Genomic DNA, 21,575 nt, shown 5'->3' with positions numbered 1-21,575 from the left:
CAAAATAGAGCACAATGGCGAGGCTGAAGTCGACGAATATTTTCAAAGTTGTATTAAGGACGATGGAAACGGAATGAAGAAAGGTTTGACTATTTGCATTAAATATTTTATTTAAAACTTCATCTAGTGGAATGTTGACTTTCTTGAGCGCGTGGGTAGTCTGAGTGAAATAACTTCGCACCACCCAACCCCTCCCCACTAGACTAGCCTTGATTTGAAGGTTGGGCAGGGGAGTGCAAATTTCCCTGATACCAACTAATTGAGCTAACAAACTGTCAAACTACACATTTCTCAGGATTTTACACAAACCCACCTAAACTCTGACATTTGAAGGTACAGCTAGACCCACAAAGAGAGCCACCAAAATCTACATCCAAACTAGACTGGCTAGACCAAACGACGTCTTACAAAAAACTAGAGCCTCCCCCCCAACAAAATCATCCATAGTTCAGTTCCCCTTCTTTAGTAGTAAAATTGCATGTTCATACTTCCCTTCCCTAGTCAATGTTTCTGTAATGATCCATACATATCATACATACGTATGCTAAATGTAACCACATAGTTAATTTGAAATTTTAATGTCTTTTGTTTAATTATTTTTAACTACCAAAGCCATCATTAAAGAATATACATAATGCTGATCCTAACACGGTTTTATATGCACATGTGACTGGACGAGATTCGAACTTGCCCCTTCAAGATACTTGTCGGCTTCTCTACCTGTTGAGCTATCAAGCCCACAGTGATTCCAAGGCCATTATCAGTCTAAACATGGTGCCATCCAAGAAAACTGCTATTGTTACGAGAATCTCTTATCCATATGCAGTTTAAATGAAATTTGACTTGTCTCAAATCCCTGTGGGCATGGTAGCTCAACATGTAGAGCGTCAGACTAATATCCGAAGGTGCGAGTTCAAATCTTGTCCAAGTCACATGTTTTCATGTATATAAAACTGTGTTAGGATTAAGTATTTTGTACCTAACAATTGTGTAACTTTTGGTACGAAGTAGGAGCTAGGATGAAGTATGTAGGTTGTATTTGAATTTTCTAAATATCGACTATCCTGAAAACACTCTGCCCATTCAGTGAATATGTTTTTTCTAAAAAGCTGTTCACTTAAAATCTGCTTGATCCACTCTCCTGGATTTACCTCCCTGTAATATGTGTCTGTGTGTAGTGTTGCTTAGCCTAACCATTCCAGCTTAACTTGCTTTGATTTTTACTTAAAGTTTCATTTCGTGGCCGAATGTTAATGGGTGAGAAAGTTGCTATACCAGATGGATACAGTGGTAAGATAATGTGGTTTAAACTGTATTAACATACTTAGTACCTTTATTATTTGCTTTGGTACTATATTAACATGCTTAGCATCTTTTTATTATTGGCTTTGTTGTGTATGTGAAAAAAATAACTTCACTCATTGTACCTTTTGGAACAGCTGCATAGTACCATATAAACATATAAACATTGATTATCTTTATGTATGGTACTCATCAAATGGCCTGTGTAGCTAGTCTCTGTTGCTCCCAATGTTGAGGACAGCATATCTGTAGGAAGAGGCCATCTCAAGTGATTTTGAGGTCACCAAGTTAGGCAGCCTATAAGTTTGGTCATGCTATGTTAATGCTGCTCTTCAAAGTTTTTTCATAAAGAACAAATGTGGCAATATGACAAAAGTGTTCAGCACTTGTCAAAAAATCACAGGAGGTGACCTTTTGTACATATGTTGACTCAATAGCATATCAATGACATTAAATGCTTACAAATAATCACCAGTGAAGAGCTTCATTTTTTACGTATGTATCAAAGAAGCCCTTATTTGAGAACATGGCTCTCTAGCACATGCTTGGGTTTGCATGAGGAAGTACAAGCAGTTAAGAGCATTTTTTAAAAAGTTAGCAGATGACTTTGATATGGGTCTTCAAAAACTCAACCCAACTTTAAAGAGTTATAAGTTTGTAAATTAAGCTTTCTTACATTGCTTGCAGTTGCAGATATATAAAATCATGATATCATTGGACATTGCAAATTAGTTTTGCTTTGGTTTTCAAAATTTCAGAGGTTAATCATGCGCCTAATATAGTCAAAATTGTTTACTTAGTATCCACCAGGTCTTCTTCAGGTAGTCAACTTTGTAGATTTGGTCACCATGCTACTTTTACATGTATGCAGTTGATGAACTTAGTCACTGGAATCAATCCCATTTTAACAAGGGGGACCATATTCTTATATTCTGCTATTCCTAGGTAATTTTTTTTAAAAACTATTTCACTTTCTAGAGAAATCAGCCCTTCATAGCAGAATATATGGTTTTCCTCAACTAATGTTGTAACCTTTAATTTAGTACACTTACTAAGTTAACAAGTTAGGTATTCTTACCAAGAGCCTAGGAAGATCAATAACTGGGAGGAGGAATATTCGTATATTCATGATAAGAAGTGTTAAGCTCTTTTGAAATCCATTGGTTAGTGTTAGGGCTAAAATTCTCTTCGTATGTCATGCTACATCACTTGCCAAGATATTTAAGCTGGAAACAAGTTTGCATTTATCAGAATTAGAGCGTGTTTCTTAGCCCTCGTTCGAAGATGGTTAGAAATAAATGTTTACAAATGATAATCGCGAAAGTAGGGCCAAGAATGTGTATTTTATTACTCTACCTAGTGTGAGTAAGTTCATTTAAAATGAATGGGATTAAAGACAATGTAGGAAATTATCGTCTTTATCCAAGCAAAGAGGAAAAGAACTGACATAAGCAGTAACGATTATTATTCTTTGATACAAATTTACCAATACCAAGTTTGCAAATTTATATCCCACAGTAATCGTTTTAACGTTTCTAGGAACGACGTAAATTGAACACATGAGTGATGAGGATTATTTTGCCTGCAAAAATATCTGAAATATATTTCGGAAATTAGTAGTGAAAAGGTTTAACAGCTGGTTCAGGGTCGCTTCGCATTGTAGGCACGTGGGTACGTTGGGTATGCACAAAATGCAATAAACTCATCGTCAAATGACACTGCAACGAATTCCTGGATTTGTTTATTCGTGCAATATACTAGTAACGTTTGATATAATATATTTCTGATGCAATTCCGAACATGATTAAGTTGTTTGACTAAAAGCAATTGTATCAAACAAAGATCTTTGTTTTGGATAGAGGATACATTTTAAAAACTTTGCATTTAAGAAGTTGTTTTCAGTCAGTCATGTCATCCAAATAACTGTTGTAAAGTATCAAAAGAAAATTACCACAGTTTTACGTAAATTCTTCCTTTAATTTGCAGGGATGTCGGAAGATTGATGATAGGGGCTTGCATTCATATGTTAATTCCTAATCACCATTGATTTCAATAAAAACTAATAGGTAAGATGCTGTATTTATATGTTCAAATATGCATTGATAATGAGATTTTACTTAAAACGAAAGTATTATAATAAATGGAAACATATCTTTCACGTTTAGTTATTGCTGCTACCTGCAATATGACGTTATATTGCTATCACTCGAGAAAGATAAACCTGACATATTTTTTGAAACAAAAAGAAAAGATGTAAAGCATTTCAAGCATCAAAAGAGATGTTGAGGGAGTGATTTATGTTGCTACCAGGATTGCAAAGAACTCTGGTTGACATGACTTAATTGTTCAACTATCACAACCAATCAATTTGCTTGAATCTAACATCAAGTAATTATAATCAACTGTCTATATGATTCTACAACCACTAACATTTTTTCCCGAACTATCAAAGAAAAATAATTTAGCGACGAAATCATATAATATGGTTTTAAGTTGATAGCCCGATTGTTATTACATTATTTCCAGGAAATTTGTAGAAATGGTTAAATCGTGTTCTCTATCAGCTTTCTGTATTACATACATATGTATTTTACCTCCGTGTGTCTGCAATATTTTGTAAACTAACTTCGTCTGCGTTATATTTGACATTTAGAGAAGGATGTGATGATTGGTGATGCATGTTAAATAATTTAGTGTTGCATATATAAAGCTTGTTCGTAAAATAATTTTAAGGATTTTGGGATATTGGCGTAAAGTAAAAAATTGAATATTAACCCTGTTGCAAACTTAGTTTTTGAAGTAATTTTATAATTTGAATTAGATGGCATTCGTGAAGCTTTTCATGAACAGATCAGTGATAGACATTGACTTTCTTTGAAGCTGTTATTTGAAGCAACTATAAAAAGTATTTGTCATACTTTTCTTTGTCGTTTTAAAAGGGTTTTATGATGTATTATAAAAACCTCGTCAAATTTATCTATATGTGTGGTTTCATCCTTTATTGTTGTGATCACGTTATTTTCTATGAATTAGACGTCAAAGTCGTCGTTAGTTTCTGCTATAGAATTATTCTTGATAGATCTAAACGTGGAAGTTGTATCTTTGATAAGAAAAATGATGAAAACTATAAAAAATATCGATAATGTTTATTGATGGAGTTCTAGGAGGAGCTCTTTAATAATTTTCAATTATTAAGAAACCAGATTAATGTTTTGTGGCCTAATCACACTTGCTTTAGAAGTACAGCAAAGAGATATCAGCTGTGGTTGCTTCTTCGATTTCTGGAACGTTATTAGCGTTATTGACATCTTGACAATTATTGTAGAAGCGTTGGGGTACGCACCCCTAGTCATTCACTGCTTTATCAGGCGTCAGCGCTCACGTATACCCTACCGGCAATCCTAAAAATGCTTTGCAGTCGCTGTAAATGGTTAAAAATTTCTCAAACTACCAGCCTCCCTAATGTGTACTTTGTATTGTCAATGTCTATGGAATTTGGACATTATGAAAAAGTGAAGATTGTATTTGAGAGGGCAATTTACAAATAACGCTGGTTGAACAGAGGCAAACGTTTTAATGCACGGCCATACAAACCATTTAGGCAACTGTTTGAAATTCTGGGTTATCACATGTAAATATGTTTCAACGAATACTGAATAAATTAAAAAATTTTTAAGCACCTTTGTTATAGATTAGTTTTTTTGTCTCATCTTACACGGAGGTGAAAAAAAATGCGCTTTAGACAAAATATTTTCAACCCTTTTGACTTGATTAATTTGATTAATTTTCGTACTATATTAACAGCGTAGTACCTCATTATTATTGGCTTTGTTGTGTATGTGAAAAAAATAACTTCACTCAATGTACCGTTTGTAACAGCTGCACATAAACCTTGATGATCTTTATGTTACTCATCAAGTGACATGTATCTAGTCTTTCTGGCTCCCAACCTTAAGGCACAGCATAGTTACAGGTAGAAGCCATCCCAAGTGATTTTAAGGTCACTGGGCTAGCTATCTTGTAAGTTTGGTCAGGCTATGTACATAAGTGCTCTTCTTCTTTATATTTTTTTGATGTGACAAATGTGGCAGTACAACAAAGGTGTTCAGCACAATTTTAGTTTCTAAAGAAATCAGCCTGGCTTAGCAGAATATATAGATATTGTTCCCTCAATTAGCATTGGATTGATGTCCATGAGCTTAATACACTTAGTAACCCAGGTATGAACTCTTACCAAGGCACAGGAAGATTGATAATTGAGGGGGAGAAATATTTATGATGTACGTATTCCTGATATGAAGTATTAAGTTCTTTTGACATTGTCTTCAAAGGGATAAAACATGTATATATAAATATTGGCCCCCTCCTTCGCTCAATTATCAATCCTTTTGTGCCTATGACTCTTATCAATGACTCTTACTCAGTTTTTTTGTAACCTTTTCAAGAACTGTAATCCTTTTTGTTTCACAGGAATGACATGAATCTGTGTAAATTTTTTATTTCAGGCTATCTTCTCAGGGAAAATCGCAAACCAGTCACTGATGACCAAGTGAGCCTTTGATTCTAATGAACATTATATTTTGTCAAAACGTTTCATTGTTAAAATTATATTTTTAAAAAAAGTTTCACACAATGTTTGTTTGGTGTAACATATAATTTAATTACTTTTTTGCTAATACTGAAACTTATGTAAAACTTAATTTTGGATAGATTTTTCAAGCTATAAAGGTTTTATGAATTCACACATTGGAATCTTGAGGATAGGAATTGTTGAAATGACAAAATCAGAAAAGCAATGCAATGGATTAATCTTTCTTTAGCGGTGAGAGTTTCTATAAGATTCATCTTCATCTATGTCCATTAATGTTGCAGAATCTTTAGAAACCGTCATTACAGCTGTAATTGATTCATGCTTAAGTGGCTAAAGATAAGGATTATCACATGCATGAAAAACATGTAGGTCTATGGATAAAAATTGTATGTGTGGTATTGATGAGAAGCAAAGTTCTGTATGTTTTAATGTACACAGAACTGTGATTGGCAGGGAGTGAATGCTGTCTTAAGGAGTGTGGTTAGTGGATAATTTTTCTGCAAGTGGTATTTTTTTATGTGCTATTCCAGTTGTAGATTAGGATGATATAATTTAGGTGAGGGGCAGAAAGCTGTGTTTATTTACTGTCCAACTGCTATTAAGAATGAGAAATATACTTTACAGTGAACTTCAGTTTCCATTATAATAAACTCAAATGCAAAATAGTGATTTAGTTTAGAATTTCAGTCAATCAAAGGAAATTCTTCAAAATAAGATGTGTTTTTTGGCAAAATTTAGATCCATCAACCTGTAGAAACTGACACTATTGTGGCAAACAACACTTAAGGACGACAATGATTGAAGTTGGTAATTTATAATTCTTTCCTCAGGATGGGGAAAGATGATGTTTCAAAATGTTTTTCCTCTAGAGGAAGAATGCGCAGTTCAGTCAATTTCAATTTTTATTGAAATTTCCTTGATCGCAACCGTGACTGATCGTTAATTTCTTAGTCCGATTGACTTCAATTCAAACCAAAACCTGTATATACGTAACATGTACATTGGAAAACTACGTACCATTGATGTTGCTTTCAGTTTACATAGAATGTGCAACAGAAAGTGGATTGTTTGTGTGTTGCTGTTTCCTGGTGAGAATAGCGTTACCTTTTGTCTACAACGCATATAGCTCTTTATAATACAGCGATCTCTGGGTTGTCTATTTAATAATATTTTGTGAGTTAAAAAATGTATTTGTACCTGAAAAACCAATAGGGTCTTCAATGTGTCCATTTCTTTGCATTTTTATATTCTTGTGGGAAAAAGTTGTTTGATATGTACGTTTTCAACGAACAATATAGCATTTGCCAATATTTTTTATAATTTAACGCTGTTCTTTATTACAAAATTTTAAATAACGACAAACAGCAACCATACATTCAAGCGGTTAAGGAATATTCTCGAGTTCTCGGTACGTACCGACAATTTTTAAATGTTTTCTACGTCATCGTGTGTACTATCTATCTTATACATAAAATGACATAAAGGAATGTCTTGCCGACGCAAGTAAATCCTCAAACATTGAAAATTATATACAAATGGAACTTTCATTATATATCAGGAAATGACTGGATTAAACTATCGCTGGACTACTGGATTTATGCTATTTTTTACCTAAATATTTTGGTGGAAAAAATTACCTTTGTATGTCGTGATACATCACTTGCCAAGATATTTGAACTGGAAACAAGTTTGCAATTATAAAAATTAGAGCGTGTTTCTTTTTCCTCGTTCGAAGATTGTTAGAAATAAATGTTTACAAAAGTTGATCGCCAAAGTAAAGCCAAGAATGTGTATTATATTACTGTGATTCTAGTGTGAGCATTATTTGAGAAATTTTTGTTGTTTTAAATGACTTGGACATAAGTCAGTGTAGGAAATTATCTTTTTGTATTGAATCTAAAGAGAAAAAGAACTGACATAAGCAGTATCGATTATTGTTCTTTGATACCAATTTACCAATACCAAGTGTGCAAATTTATATCCGATATTAATCGTTATAACGTTTTTAAGAGCAACTTAAATCGAACACATAAGTTCGTCGGTAAAGTAGAAATCTTGCTAGGACACACAATATCTTTAATCACATTACGGATATTAGCCTTGAAGAGGTTTAACAGCTGGTCTATAGCCGTGTCCCATGATGAGTACATGGTATGCTGGGTATGAAAAAAATCCTATAAACTTATCGTCAAATGACACTGCATTGAAATCCTTTATATGTTTATTTGTGCAATATATTTCGCTCATACAATAGTAACGTTTGATGTAATGTTCTGCTGATAAAGTACCGATACGTGATTTAATAGTCTTAGACGACAAACAATTATAACAAATAAAGATCTTTGTTTCAGAGAGTAATAATTTTAAAAGCTGTGCATTCAAAAAGGTGTTTAATTTGAAATGCACGCAGTCGGTCGATGTATGTAGAGCTACAGTGTGTCATACAAATAACTGTTGTTAAGTATTAGTGGAAAATTACCAAATTTTACATAAATTTCTTCTTTAATTCAAAGGAACGTCGAAAGATTGATGATTGGGGAGTTACTCATATAGATATGTTAAAGGGGAACTCCACCCTCACATAATGTTGGTCTTAAAAGTTCCATTTTTATGCAAAGGTTACTATATTTTGAAATTTTTACATCAGCTATTTTATTTTTGACAAAATCGCGTCTTCAAGTGCGCTATTTGAGCCGTTTTGAGGTTAAGCAGCGTGGGCACAGAAAGCGTCAGCGGAAATTATTTTGACGTCATATCGTCAAACCGATTTGGAGTTGTGTTCACAACAAAGTAAAATAATAACGCACAGCCTAGCACAAAAAACAAAACAATCGCTTATAATGGCTTTTTTGCAAGAGCCTCGGCCTAATTCCCCAATCGATAGTGAAATGGAAGACAATCAAGCAAACAATATTCGGCCATATCAGTTTGAGCCCGAATGGCCGGCTGATGAACACGAAGAAGCTCACCAGTTTGAGGACAACGAAGAACAGGAATTTGTGTATATTTAGGATGAATCTCGGCGCGACAATCTTGAATGGTGAGTAATAAAATGTTATATTATTCTAGACCATTGTTTCGATCTCGAAAGAACGTTTGCCGTTTTTGAAGTTGACCACGTCTACACACACATTATACTTCGGATTTTAAAGTTTTTATTGTAAGATACAATTTTTATTGAAATTTTGACATTTACTTTTCAAGATCCTTTCTTTTAACATATTCAGGTGTCAATGTTGTAACTGCCAAATAATGGACAATAACGAGGAATGTTTATGCTGCAAAGAGATTTCCAATATTTGTGACAAAAATGTAGAGGCAGTAGAAAGGAATGAGACCACCGAAGTCCCTTTGTGCATTACACAACATCCCGGTTTTGAGCCTGTTTGTCTTAACATGTGGGTTTTACAAACAGCTTGGTACCAGTACAAGCAGCAATATGACGTAGCATATGATGGGCCCGAAGACAAACTGTACCGCCATATTGCATATAGACAGTTGACAAGATGGTGCTGGGGTATCTTGGGTAGAGAAGTAAGAGTTGTCTTGCCATCATGTGCAGTTACTCGCATTAGAGAAACATTTCCTCCACCTGGGCCTGCAGAGGAATTTCAATTTGAAGGCTTCCACTATGCTGGTTTTGCTTTGTTAATATTTAAGAATGAATGTACAAAAGTTGTCTTCACTGATGCATCATCATATTATATGGGAATGGCAAAACCTATTGCCATAGCTAACTTCACCACTGACTGATGTTCCTTTACAAGTACTTCTTTCCTGGGTGGACATGATTTAGAAATGTTCTTTGGAAGATTCTCGCCATGATGTACAAGTTCAATCTCCTCAGTTTTGCATGCATTCACAACCTCGGCAAGTAGTATATCAATGTACTGGTATTCTTTCTTTTCTTTCATTGCTTTTACAACCTATTGCTTCTTTGTTTTAGAAAAAATCATTTTGTAATGGTCTTGCCCTTTGTTTGTCCCTGACTTAATGATTGCTTTACCACGGTTAATATTGTTGTTGTGATCAAATGCTGCTAACTGAGTGCGGACTACCATTCCAGGATATGAAAAATGCTCTCGCTTTGGGCAGTATTTCAGTAAAAGGGAATGGTAAACCTCCAACTCTCCTGTGTGACAAAACTCAGATAGATTCCGCAAGTCTTTTAGAAGCCTCTTGTCACAAATCACCTTCTCTGCAGCAATATATGCTTGTGAAGTAGGAGATAACCACTTCCGCTTGTTTGTCTTTCTGTTAATTGTTGGTAGCAACATTGATGACAATATGTGTTCCCTCTCCAGAAAGGCTTGTTATTGGTTAAGGATAGACTTCCATTTTTCCACCAATTCTTCTGCATTCTTGTTACAACTTGCAGAGCACCACCAAAGATGATTAGAAATGGACTTAATCCAATGGTCAAGTCATCATTTCCCTTAATGTTAGCTTTTGTTAGTTTTTTTTGTGACAGATTTAGACAAATTCCACACATCATATTGGTGATCAATATGAGGGTGTTTGTTTTTCATTGCACTGGCAATTTTTGTACCAAATGTGACTTAAAAAAGGGAAATTATGTACAAATAATAAGGAAACTATAAGTTCATACTTTACGTCAAGGAAACTACACCTAAATTTTATACACGAAAGGCTAATTTTACAATGGTTTTATGTAGGATTATTTTCTAACCATAATGAATCTAAATTACACAACCATGTTTTATTATTATTCAATGTTATTCATGGCAATAGACTGGTTTCACATCAGTAGAAACTGTTGTTAAGGTTGAATTCGGAGGACAAGCAAACGAAGCAAACGGCATTACAGCACATTTTCCAGACAAATAAGTCTTCGTATTTTTTAAAAAATAATATTAATCGATATTTAAATTCTATATGTAGTGCGGAAACTGTGCGACAATGGCCTTTATCGATGTGAAACCGTTTTATTAAAACAGAATACAAATAACCAGCTCAATACTTGCATGTAAGCTATAAAAGTTGCTTGTGTATATACCTATGAATAAAAAATTCTGAAGTTTCGAAAAGAAACATTTTGTAATTAGGAGACGCATTTTGACGCAAGTTTGTTATGGCTGTGCAAGACTTTACATAGAGCTTTGAGCAGCAATTGAAGATATGACGTCAAATACAAGCCGCTGACATGTTTCTGCTCCCACGCACAGGATGTCCTAGCTGCAGCATTTCAACTCATTTTTTGTGAAACTATTGAATCAAACAAACAAAAAAATTGCCGCAGATTTATTTTCACGGGACTGACAAAGTTTTAAGACCAACATTATGTGAGGGTGGAGTTCCCCTTTAAAATCCCCAATCACAAGTGATTTCAATAAAATATAATTGTGCAAATACAAAGATTAGCAACCCTTCCAATAATTGTGTCCCTGCATGCTACAGCATAGCTAGATAAACGCAATAGGCAATATGCTGTATTTATATGCTCAAATATGCATTGATTATCAGAATTTACTGTAAAGCTAAAATATTAATACAAATTGAAACATATCTTTTGCATTGAGTTATTGCTGCTTGAATTTTACAGAAAAATATATCTGACAATCGTCGAAATTTTCAGGCAGTCAAGTCTTTATAGTTAAATCTGCTGGAAAACGTGACATGAAAACACGAAATTATTGCAAATAAAGTTGCATAACTAAATTCCTTACAAATACCGAACAAATACCAATTCGAAATCGCACAATAAATCTCGGTGCATAACTAAATTCTTTACATACATGCATAAGTTCACATAGACTTGATTTGCTAGTATAATATTTGCAAAATTTCTTATGCCCGTTATATTGCTATAAATCGTGAAAGCTAAACCTGAAATGTTTGTTGAAACAAAATGGAAAGATGTAAAGCCTTTCAAACATCACAAGAGATCTTGAGGGAGTGATTTATGTTGCTAGGGTGATTGCATAGCATTATATGGTTGACAATGACTGCTTCAACCTACGCAACCAATCATTTTGCTTGAAATGAATAACAAGCAAAACTATAATCAACTTTCTAAATGATTTTATAATCATCAACAAAAAGCATTTGCGTCGCTCCTTTACAGTTATATAATTATTAATCTTTATGATACCAACGACAAACTTAAACATAAAATGATGTATTGAAGAGATACAAATTCTAAGAAAAGGTAAATTGTTCCTTTCAATTATTTTTTCCGAACTATTAAAAGAAAGTAATTTAGTAACGAAATCATGATATTATGTTTTTCAAATTGATAGCCCGATGGTTATTACGTTATGTCTAGGAAATTTTTAGAATTGGTTAAATCGTGTACTCTATAACTGTGTAACATGCGCTATATGTATTTTACTTCCGTGTGACTGCAATAATTTTTTAAACTCATTACTTCGTCTTTACTTTGAATTTGACATAAGGAAAAGGGTGTGATGGTTGGTGACGCATGTAAAATAGTTTAGTGTTACATATGTAACGTTTTTACGTAAAATCATTGTAAAAATTTTGAGATACTGGCGTAAATAGTAATAAATTGAATATTAACCTTGTAGCAACTTTAGTTTAAGAAGCAATTTTGTAAATCAATGAGGTGCTATTGGTGAAGCTTTTGATGCACAATTCAGTGGTTAGTATAAAAAGACTTTCTTTGAATCTATTATATGATGCAACCATATAAAAGTAATTTCTCATTCTTTTCTTTGTCGATTTAAAACGATTTTATCAAGTATTGAAAAAGCTATGTCAAGTTCAACTATGTATAAGTTCTGCCGCTTATTTTTGTAATCACTTTATTTTATAAGAATTAAACGTCAAATTAATTGTCATAAAGTGAATGCTTTGAAGCCAGGAGTATCCTTACATATTTGTGAATGTAGTTCGTTCAGGTTAGTGGAGTCCTAAGAAAGATGGCTGGTGTTGATGTTTACTGACTATTCGACAGCCTTAATGATAGTCATCTTTAGAGTCAAGTGAGGACGTTAAATTAGCTGAACCTGCTAACAAATACGGCAAACCTGACGTTTACTTCTCACTTGACTCTGAGGATGACTGCCGCTAAGGTTCTCGAAACGTCAGTCAACAACAACAAAAACAGTCCTTCTCAGGACTTTATTAACCTGGACGATCATCATTTACAAACATGTAAGTTATCGTCGTTAGTTTATGCTATAGAATTATTCCTGCAGGATTTAATCATCAAAGTTGCATCTTTAATAAGAAAGGTAAAGTAAACTATGAAAATATACCGATGGTGTTTATGAACGGGCTTCTCAGACGAGGTCTTATCATAGTCTAATTTTCAATTCATGTTATCGTTAACTGTGGATTTCACAGTTTCACTTTCACTTCCACTTTAACAAATAATTAAAATTTTCTACATATGCTTCCTACCGCATCAAACATTGAAAAAATTCAAAATAAAAAATTCTTTGATGAAGTTATGTTTGCATCAACTATTTCAAATAAGGTCAGCCCAGGATATTCCCCTTTATCATCAATTAGGCTAAATAATATTTGCAATGGATGCATAAAATATATAAACAGCACAAAATAATATTCAATCCAAAAGTTGATTTCTCTGTATTCGTCATGCCTTGTAGTTAATGTTTATTGCAATACAAATAAAATACATTTGAGTTATACATTTTTGTTAAAAGGTATTTAAGCGACAACATCCGCATGTTATTGCAACATTTATTCCAAATCTTGATTATCAAACTTTAATTTATGCTCCCATAATGAATCTGTATCCGTAGCTAGTTTTAATTTAGTTTTTTGGAGCTAGTAGCTACTTGAATAAACGGCTGACAATACAAATTCGAAATCGCACAATAAAACTCGGTCGTATTTACGCCCAAAAATATGCGATCTACCCACACTACACATAAATCACGATTTTTGCTAGTTGTTTTGCTAGTTTGCTAGTAATTTACGAAGATGATATATGTACCACAGTCGTTCCATTATTTCTGAGTTCCAGAACATCCTTAACATCATTACCATCCGCATTTCAGTCAGCATGGCTTAGCGGTACGCAACTGACCGCGTCTTAATACGAAGATTGTTTTTGAAATTCGAATTATTATCAAAAATTTGTCTAGTACACCTATAAACTATTAAATAACAACTGACAATAAATTATTTTTTACAACAATTTACAAAATGAAAAGAAATTTGCAGTTTATTAGAAATGGCTGTTATCTTAAATATGCTCTGTCTTTGAAATTTCATTATCAAAATACCCAGCTCTATAGAGAAATTTTCACTAGCACATTTGAATGTCGCCCAAAATGAATGTTTGTATTCTTAAGTACTTTCGGGCTTGTATCATGATCTTGCTTTTAACTACATGTATCCTCCACTTTAGCTGCAAATTTTTAATTTATATTCTCAAACAGCAAGCACAAAGCCTTTGATATACTAAATAAAGTCTAAACAAATTCTCACAATGTCTTTCCTCTTGTTTTGCTAGCTACTTATTACGTTCTGTAATTGTTTTGAAGAATTCATAACAAATATTCACTGTCATAGCGTTTATTTTTTGTCCATACACGTACTTAAGCTGCATGACCAAATTGCATTTTATTAGATTAATGCTTAAAGGGTTATAAGGAAATCTGGTCGCGTCAAGGTGAGAGCAAAGGACCGTGACTAAAATAACTAAAATATACTAAAAGAATGTCGATTCTAAACCAAATGTTGATATCTTAAAGCTATCCAACCGAGGCAATTTGTTTTGGGTTGAAATACAAATTAATAAGCGCTGTATTTTACTTTAGGATGTGATCAAACATAACTCAGAGATCTTTCGATATAAAAATAACAGTGCCACAAAAAATCAAAACAAAACAAAGGATGTCAGCTACAAACGATGAATACAATTGCCTACATGTTCATAACAATTCTAAAAAGACAGTTACCGTTTTCATTTATGAAGGGTATTCTCCAGTATGCAAATTTTCATCTGTTTCAAAAATACTCGAACCAGAGCAAAACTATCACTATTATAACAAAAAACCATTCAAGTTTGAGATTATTGAAAATAAGGAAAATAAAACGAAGGAAAAGTATCTAGGACCCGAAGAATGCAATGGCATCAGAGTGATCACAGTTAGTGATGATAAAAATTCATTAAAATGCTAGCAAATTGCCGTAAATGAAAAAGAAAAGAAAAGAATCGTTTGCCGAATGAAAAGAGAAAATGATTTGCCATCTGGAGACTTGTATGAGCAATTAGGATTAGACATGAGAGAAGTTCGTAAGATGGATGAAGATCAGCGAAAAAAAGCTATTCAAAAAGGATTTCTAAAAATGATTCTAATCTGGCATCCGGACAAACCTAATGGTGACAAGGAAATAGCCGACCAGTTAGTTCAGGCAAGAAATATTTTGCAAAATGATGAAATGCGAGCTCAATATCACAACCAAATCGACTTTAATCAGGGATGGTTTTCTATCAGACGATGGAAAACAATCTTTGCTCCTGAAATGGCTACTGAAGAACAATGGAAAGCTTTTCTCAAACGACTTGCTTTTCTTGGCTTGTCTTCTCTACTGGCTGTTGGTGGTATTGCAGCTACTGTTTGTACAGCTGGTTTAGCAGCTCCAGTTTTTGTAATATTAGGAGCCATAGCTGGAGGAGCGTTAACAGGTGCAGGTTTGCAATCTTTAGGGGAAACAGTAAGTAAAAAATCTGTTGTTCACGGAATAGACGTAAAGAACTGGGCAAAAAAAGCATTGATTGGTAGTGTTGCTGGCGCAATAGCTGGAGGTGCTTCAGGTGGCATCACTGCAGCTATGGTCGGCATTGGAAGTGCTGCATTACCATCAGCAGCCGTTTCTATTGGTCAATATGTTTCCATGGGAGCAGCGAATGGTGCTATTGGTGGAGCAATGTTTTCTTTGAGCTCTGATTTAGCAAAGAAAATAGTTGATGAAAAGGACATTTCTTTAAAGCAGTTTTTACTTCATACCCTTTGTGGTGCTTTGATAGGTGCAACAGCAGGAATTGCAGGAGGAGCAGTCACCGAAGCACTGGTCGACAGTGGATCAGTAGCTGCAGAACCCACATTAGAAGGGGATGCTGTTGAGCAATTTTCAGCGCAAGCACCAGGAAAGAATGTCTATGACGTAGTACGTGGGGTTGCAAAAAAAGCTACTATAGAAGGGACAAAATCTACTGCTAATGTGCCATACAAGTTTGCTGATGAACGACTAGATTCCTCAGTTGAAAATCGAAGATTGACGACGCACTTAGAAGAGGGAGCTCAAAATATTTTTCTAAATACTGTAAAGACAAGTATAATACAAGCAGTTGGTGCAACACAAGGGTATTCATTGTTAAATCAAATGAAAGAAGTATTCAAATTAGTTCCTGGAGATCTAGGTGATATGTTACAGAGTGTAATAAACGATAACTCAGGTAATATAAGTAACGGAATTGATGTGTATCCAGATTGTGGACAGGAAAGCGTTGACTGTCCTGATGGCTCATACGTAAGTAAAGATCGATATAACGAAGATGAAAATGTGCAAAGTAGAGAAGCAGATACACGTGTATTTCGTGCAACGGTGTATGGACAAACATATGCATCACAACAACGTTGCATGCAGTCAGAAGCTAACAATGTATATTGTGCAAGTGTACATGAACAAACATATGCATCACAACCACTTCACATGCAGTCAGAATCTAGCAATGTATATTTTGCAAGTGTACATGAACAAACATATGCATCACAACCACTTCACATGCAGTCAGAAGCTAACAATGTATCTTGGGCAAGTGTACATGGACAAACATATAATGCACCACAGGAAACAGCAAATACATTTGATACACATGAAGTCGGTTTCAATGTAAATTCCAGTGCATATAGAGAGTCAGCAATAACTAACCCTGAAGCAGAGGATTGCTTTGTACAAATTGCTGGAGATGTTTTGTCTCAAAGAGATTCAGACGGCCTCGTTGACGTTCAACATATTGAGAAATTGGCTAGCTTAAAGCAGGTACTCAGTAAAACCATTATATACAAATCCAACGGTGCCTGGTTCTCTAAAATGATCGTATCCTATTCATTAAACGGGAAAAAATACAGAATTGAAGAATGTGGTGATCGAAAGAGAGTAGAAATTTCTGAAAATGCAACAGATATCAAAGTGAAACTTCAAGTTTCGCGTCCAGTTTGGGGTGACGTCATGAAGTACGATCGTTTTAAGAAGAAATGGTCAACACCGTCCGAACCACACATCTTCCGATACAAAAAGGCAGTTGATCGTACCTTTACAATTAGTGGCATCCTTTGGTTTGAGGCAGTCATGGCTGTTACGGATGAGTACCATGAAGAAACCAAAGAGATGGGTGAGGTAGATACTTAAAGCTCTCTTAAACTTCTAAAACTTAGGTGCACTATATCATAAAAAAAAAATTTCATGTTCATTTATTATCAAATAGGCTTCTGTTATACAGTTTGAAAGCCATACATCTGAACTTGTTAAAGAAGCGAATCACTTCCAAAAAAGTGTACCGGACATTTAGACTTTCAAAAATCCGGTGATTTTTGTGCCGCACTTTCGTATTTTTTTGAATTTTGTCCTTGTAATTTCTTATTACTTTTGTACGCTATGAGGTCTACGATTAAAAACTTTGTAAATACACAAACCATACGTAACTGCGAACATAAGAAACCTGGAACCCCTAAGTTTTTAATTATAATAAACCCATAAGAAGCAGCAAGAAATGCACTAGTTAGAATTACGTAGTATTACTCAGTTATACTGTGAATACTCACAACTAATTAAGTCATTTAACTAATATCAAATGCAGGAGCTCAGTCACTCCAATTTTTACTCCTATAATGCATATATTTTTTGTGTTCCATTATTGTAAAATATTGGATTGAATAAATTTTCTAAAGAAATGTATAGTATCTTTTACCGATTATTTTGCTTTGTTCTAGCTTTGCCACTGATCGAATATTAACTCACTCCGTTATTGTGTCATAACTTTATGCACAGCACTGATCTACTCTCTTTGCACTAATCTGGAAACACAGTAAACCTATTTTGTTTCTTAAATAAAGCATGCTATAAATAGAAACATTTTCCTATCATCTCATTGTAATATTACTTATAGAAAATTGTTTAAAATTTGTATCAGTATTCAAACTTCTTGTGCAATTCTGCATCACTAGTCAGATTTATGAATGATCGTATTTATGTTGAGATTTTGTTTTCCACCGAGCATATCAATTGTTTTATTAGAAATCTCTTATTTTCAGAGCGAGAGCAAAGCTGATTTCGATGAGCTTTGCTCCCCAAAAGCATGTTTGCTGCAGCATACTTCAACGTTTGAGCGTTTTTAAATAAGATTATTTCAGTGTTGTTGTCGTATTTCCTCTCTTCTATCTAAATCTTCTTTCTTTCATATTTCAGGAGACCGTCATTAGTGTTCCAAGGCAAGTAAGGCGGAGGACGATAGGTATACATGTAAATTTTATTTCTTTGTTGCACTATTTTGCTGCTTATTAGAGCAGGTGCATTGAACCACTTTTTTTCGACCTAGTGTTTCTTTAAAGTTTTATTTCATAGAGTAAGATTAAGTTTCAGTTTGTATTTCTATACCGAGATTTAGTTTTCATTAGTATTTGGAGTATGTTTATCTGATTTTAGATTGTTTAAAATAAAATACGCCTTGCAACAAATATTTTTCATTTTTCTAACCAGTATGTGCGTATGTGTTGAGGTGAAACAAAACGTTAATATTTTCTTTCACCAGAGACATGGCTTGAGGGCCATGAAAATAAATGAAAGAATACTATGTGTTCTAAATAGATATGAAATTTTCCAAGATGTAATTTTGAATATTCATCGTCTCCTCTGAAATTTAAAAGGTTATGCCAATACGTTCTCTTTTTTAATAGATAAGATATTACATGTTTGTAAATGATGATCGTCCAGGTTAATAAAGTCCTGAGAAGGACTGTTTTTGTTGTTGTTGATTGACGTATCGATAACCTTAGCGGTAGTCATCTTCAGAGTCAAATGAGGAGTAAACGTCAGGTTAGCCGTATTTGTTATCTGCTTCTTACGTCATTGCATTGTGTGTACAGGAAATGTGTGTATTGTCATTGAGGATTAGTGTGAAGTGAAATATTTTATTTTTAGTAGTGATGTGTGATTTAGGTGTGATGATTTTAGTTGTAATGTGTGGGTGTCAATTGTGTATTGTCATTGTGAATTAGTGTGAAGTGTAATGTTTTAAGTTGATCGTTTGTTTGTATTGTGAATAAGTCGTTTGTAAGGTGCCGGTAATTGCTGTGATCTGTTCAGGGAGGTTTGTTCCAAGTTGGTATGCCAACTTTCTAATATAAGCCGTTGTCTATGGTCAGTACTGTAAGTAATGCATTATGCCGGGTCCCAGTCAATGTTGTGCTTTGGGATTCGGTGATGTTCGGCAATGTGATTAGTTTTGTCTTGTTTCTTAGTAGCTCGTTTGTGTTCAGTAAGTCTTATGTTTAAGTTCCTGCCAGTTTCCCCGATATAGGAGGCGTGGCAGTTGCAGCAGTTTATTCTGTAAACTGCACCTTGTAATTCGTTGGGTTGTTCTTTGTCCTTTATGTTCGTTAGTACTTGTCGTAACGTTGTGATTGGTTTATGTGCGACACGTATGTTGTATGGTCGTAATATACGCGAGATAGTCTCAGACGTACCTTTGATATAAGGTATCGTTGCTGTTGTCACTGAGTTGTTCGTTTCATTGGGTTCATTCGGTTTGTAAGTGTTGCGTTTGATAAAGTCAGAGTTATAGTTGTTTTTGTCAAAAACACGTTTGAGATAGATGTTTTCGTTTTGTAGAGCGTCCGGTGAATCACATATGATTTGTGCACGTCTTGTTAATGTTCTGATTGTGGTGGCTTTGTGTGATGTAGGGTTGTAAGATGATTGGTCTAGCAGTCGGTCAGTAAGTGTTGGCTTGCGATAAACTGTTGTTCGTAGTTTTTGATTGTCATGTTTTACCAAAACAGTCCTTCTCAGGACTTTATTAACCTGGACGATCATCATTTACAAACATGTAACGATACTCCCGGGTTCAAACCATTTACTTTAGATAAGATATTTATGTGAAAGCTTATTGCATCCATACTTTGTTTATGCCCTTATTAGCATCATTTTCTAGCATTTCATCTCGGACTACATTTAGCCTCACGAGCACAGTCAGGGGAAAGGAAACTTTATTTAGTTCTTAATAATGTTCTTACGACGTTTGTTTTCTGTTGGCTGAAAATGATTACCTTATTTCCTCGTATACAAAAACAGTACGAATATCTTTTTGCACAAGTAGAAGTCAGATTGTGTAACATTCCATGTTTTTTACATCCGTCTAGAAACTGATGCTGACAATACATCAAAAATGGCGGTTAATTTACAGAATCTAATAAACGATAACTCAGGTAATATAAGTAATGGAATTGATGTGTATCCAGATTGTGGACAGGAAAGCGTTGACTCTCCTGATGGCCCATACGTAAGTGAAGATCGATATAACGAAGATGAAAATGTGCAAAGTAGCGAAGCAGAAACACGTGTATTTCGTGCAACGGTGTATGGAAAAACATATAATGCACCACAACCACTTCACATGCAGTCAGAAGCTAACACTGAATATTGTGAAGCAAGTGTGCATAAAGAAACATGTCATGCATCACAGCAATCACAGCAAACAGCAAATGCTACATCTGCTACAAATGAAGTCGGTTTCAATGAAGCAGAGGATTGCTCTGGGCAAATTGTTAGAGATTTTTTGTTTCAAATCAATCCAGACAACCCCTTTGACATTCAACATATTGAAAACTCTGCTAGTTCAAAACAGGTGCTAACTAAAACCATTACGTATATATATAACGGTGCCTGGATTTCTAAAATGATTGTCTCCTACTCTTTAAACGAAGTAAGAGAGACAAAAGCCGTAAGTGGTGATCGAAAAAGAGTTGAAATTTCTGCCAATGCAACAGACACCTAACTTCTAAAACTTAGGTGCACTATATTATAAAAAAAGTAAAAATTTCATTTTCAGTTATTATCAAATAGGCTTCTTTTATACAGTTTGAAAGCCATAAATCGGAACTTGTTAAAGGAGCGAATCACATCCGAAAAAGTGTACCGGACATTTAGACTTTCAAAAATCCGGTGATTTTTATGCCGCACTTTCGTATTTTTTTTAATTTTGTCTTCGTAATTTCTTATTACTTTTGTACGTTTTGAGGGCTACGATTAAAAAATTTGTAAATACACAAACCATACGTAACTGCGAAGATAACAAACCTGAAACCCCTAAGTTTTTAATTATAATAAACCCATAAGAAGGAGGAAGAAAGGCACTACTTGTAATTACTTAGTATTACTCAGTTATACCGTGAATACTTACAACTAATTAAGTCATTTAACTAAAATCAAATGCAGGAGCTCAGTCACTACAATTTTTACTCCTATAATGCATATATTTTTTGTGTTCCATTATTATAAAATTATAGATTGAATTAATTTTCCAAAGACATGAATAGTATCTTTTGCCGATTATTTTGCATTGCGCTAGCTTTGCCACTGATCAAATATTAACTCACTACGGTATTGTGTCATAACTTTACGCACAGCACTGATCTACTCTCTTTGCACTAATCTGGAAACG

General features: G+C 34.3%; 1 protein-coding gene across 2 annotated transcripts; it reads left to right on the top strand.

The window, feature by feature from the left end:
* Positions 1 to 1,796: 1,796 nt before the first annotated feature.
* LOC124448069 lies at positions 1,797 to 21,439 on the top strand. 2 transcript variants are annotated; one of them, XM_046999080.1, is made up of 5 exons: positions 1,797 to 1,801; positions 14,951 to 14,955; positions 15,108 to 17,254; positions 18,323 to 18,368; positions 20,275 to 21,439. In XM_046999080.1, coding segments are annotated over exons 1-5 (2,835 nt in total). In that variant the 5' UTR covers positions 1,797 to 1,799; the 3' UTR covers positions 20,910 to 21,439. The 2 variants fall into 2 exon arrangements, with proteins under 2 accessions (XP_046855036.1, XP_046855035.1); XM_046999079.1 differs by lacking the exon at positions 1,797 to 1,801 and having other exon boundaries at positions 14,836 to 17,254.
* The last annotated feature ends 136 nt before the right edge of the window (positions 21,440 to 21,575 follow it).

This window comes from Xenia sp. Carnegie-2017, unplaced genomic scaffold, assembly GCF_021976095.1.
Source record: "Xenia sp. Carnegie-2017 unplaced genomic scaffold, XeniaSp_v1 HiC_scaffold_23, whole genome shotgun sequence".
In the NCBI taxonomy this organism is placed as follows: domain Eukaryota; kingdom Metazoa; phylum Cnidaria; class Anthozoa; order Malacalcyonacea; family Xeniidae; genus Xenia; species Xenia sp. Carnegie-2017.
Note: the sequence above shows the minus strand (reverse complement) of the source record. Positions and strands in the feature narration are given on the sequence as shown.

Excerpts from the sequence above, each read along its gene's own strand:
- LOC124448069 (XM_046999079.1), top strand. The coding sequence starts at position 15,077 with ATGAAAAGAGAAAATGATTTGCCATCTGGAGACTTGTATGAGCAATTA. Across the intron at positions 17,255-18,322 it reads AAACCAAAGAGATGGGTGAG|GAGACCGTCATTAGTGTTCC; the intron begins GTAGATACTTAA and ends TTCATATTTCAG. Across the intron at positions 18,369-20,274 it reads AGTAAGGCGGAGGACGATAG|AAACTGATGCTGACAATACA; the intron begins GTATACATGTAA and ends ACATCCGTCTAG.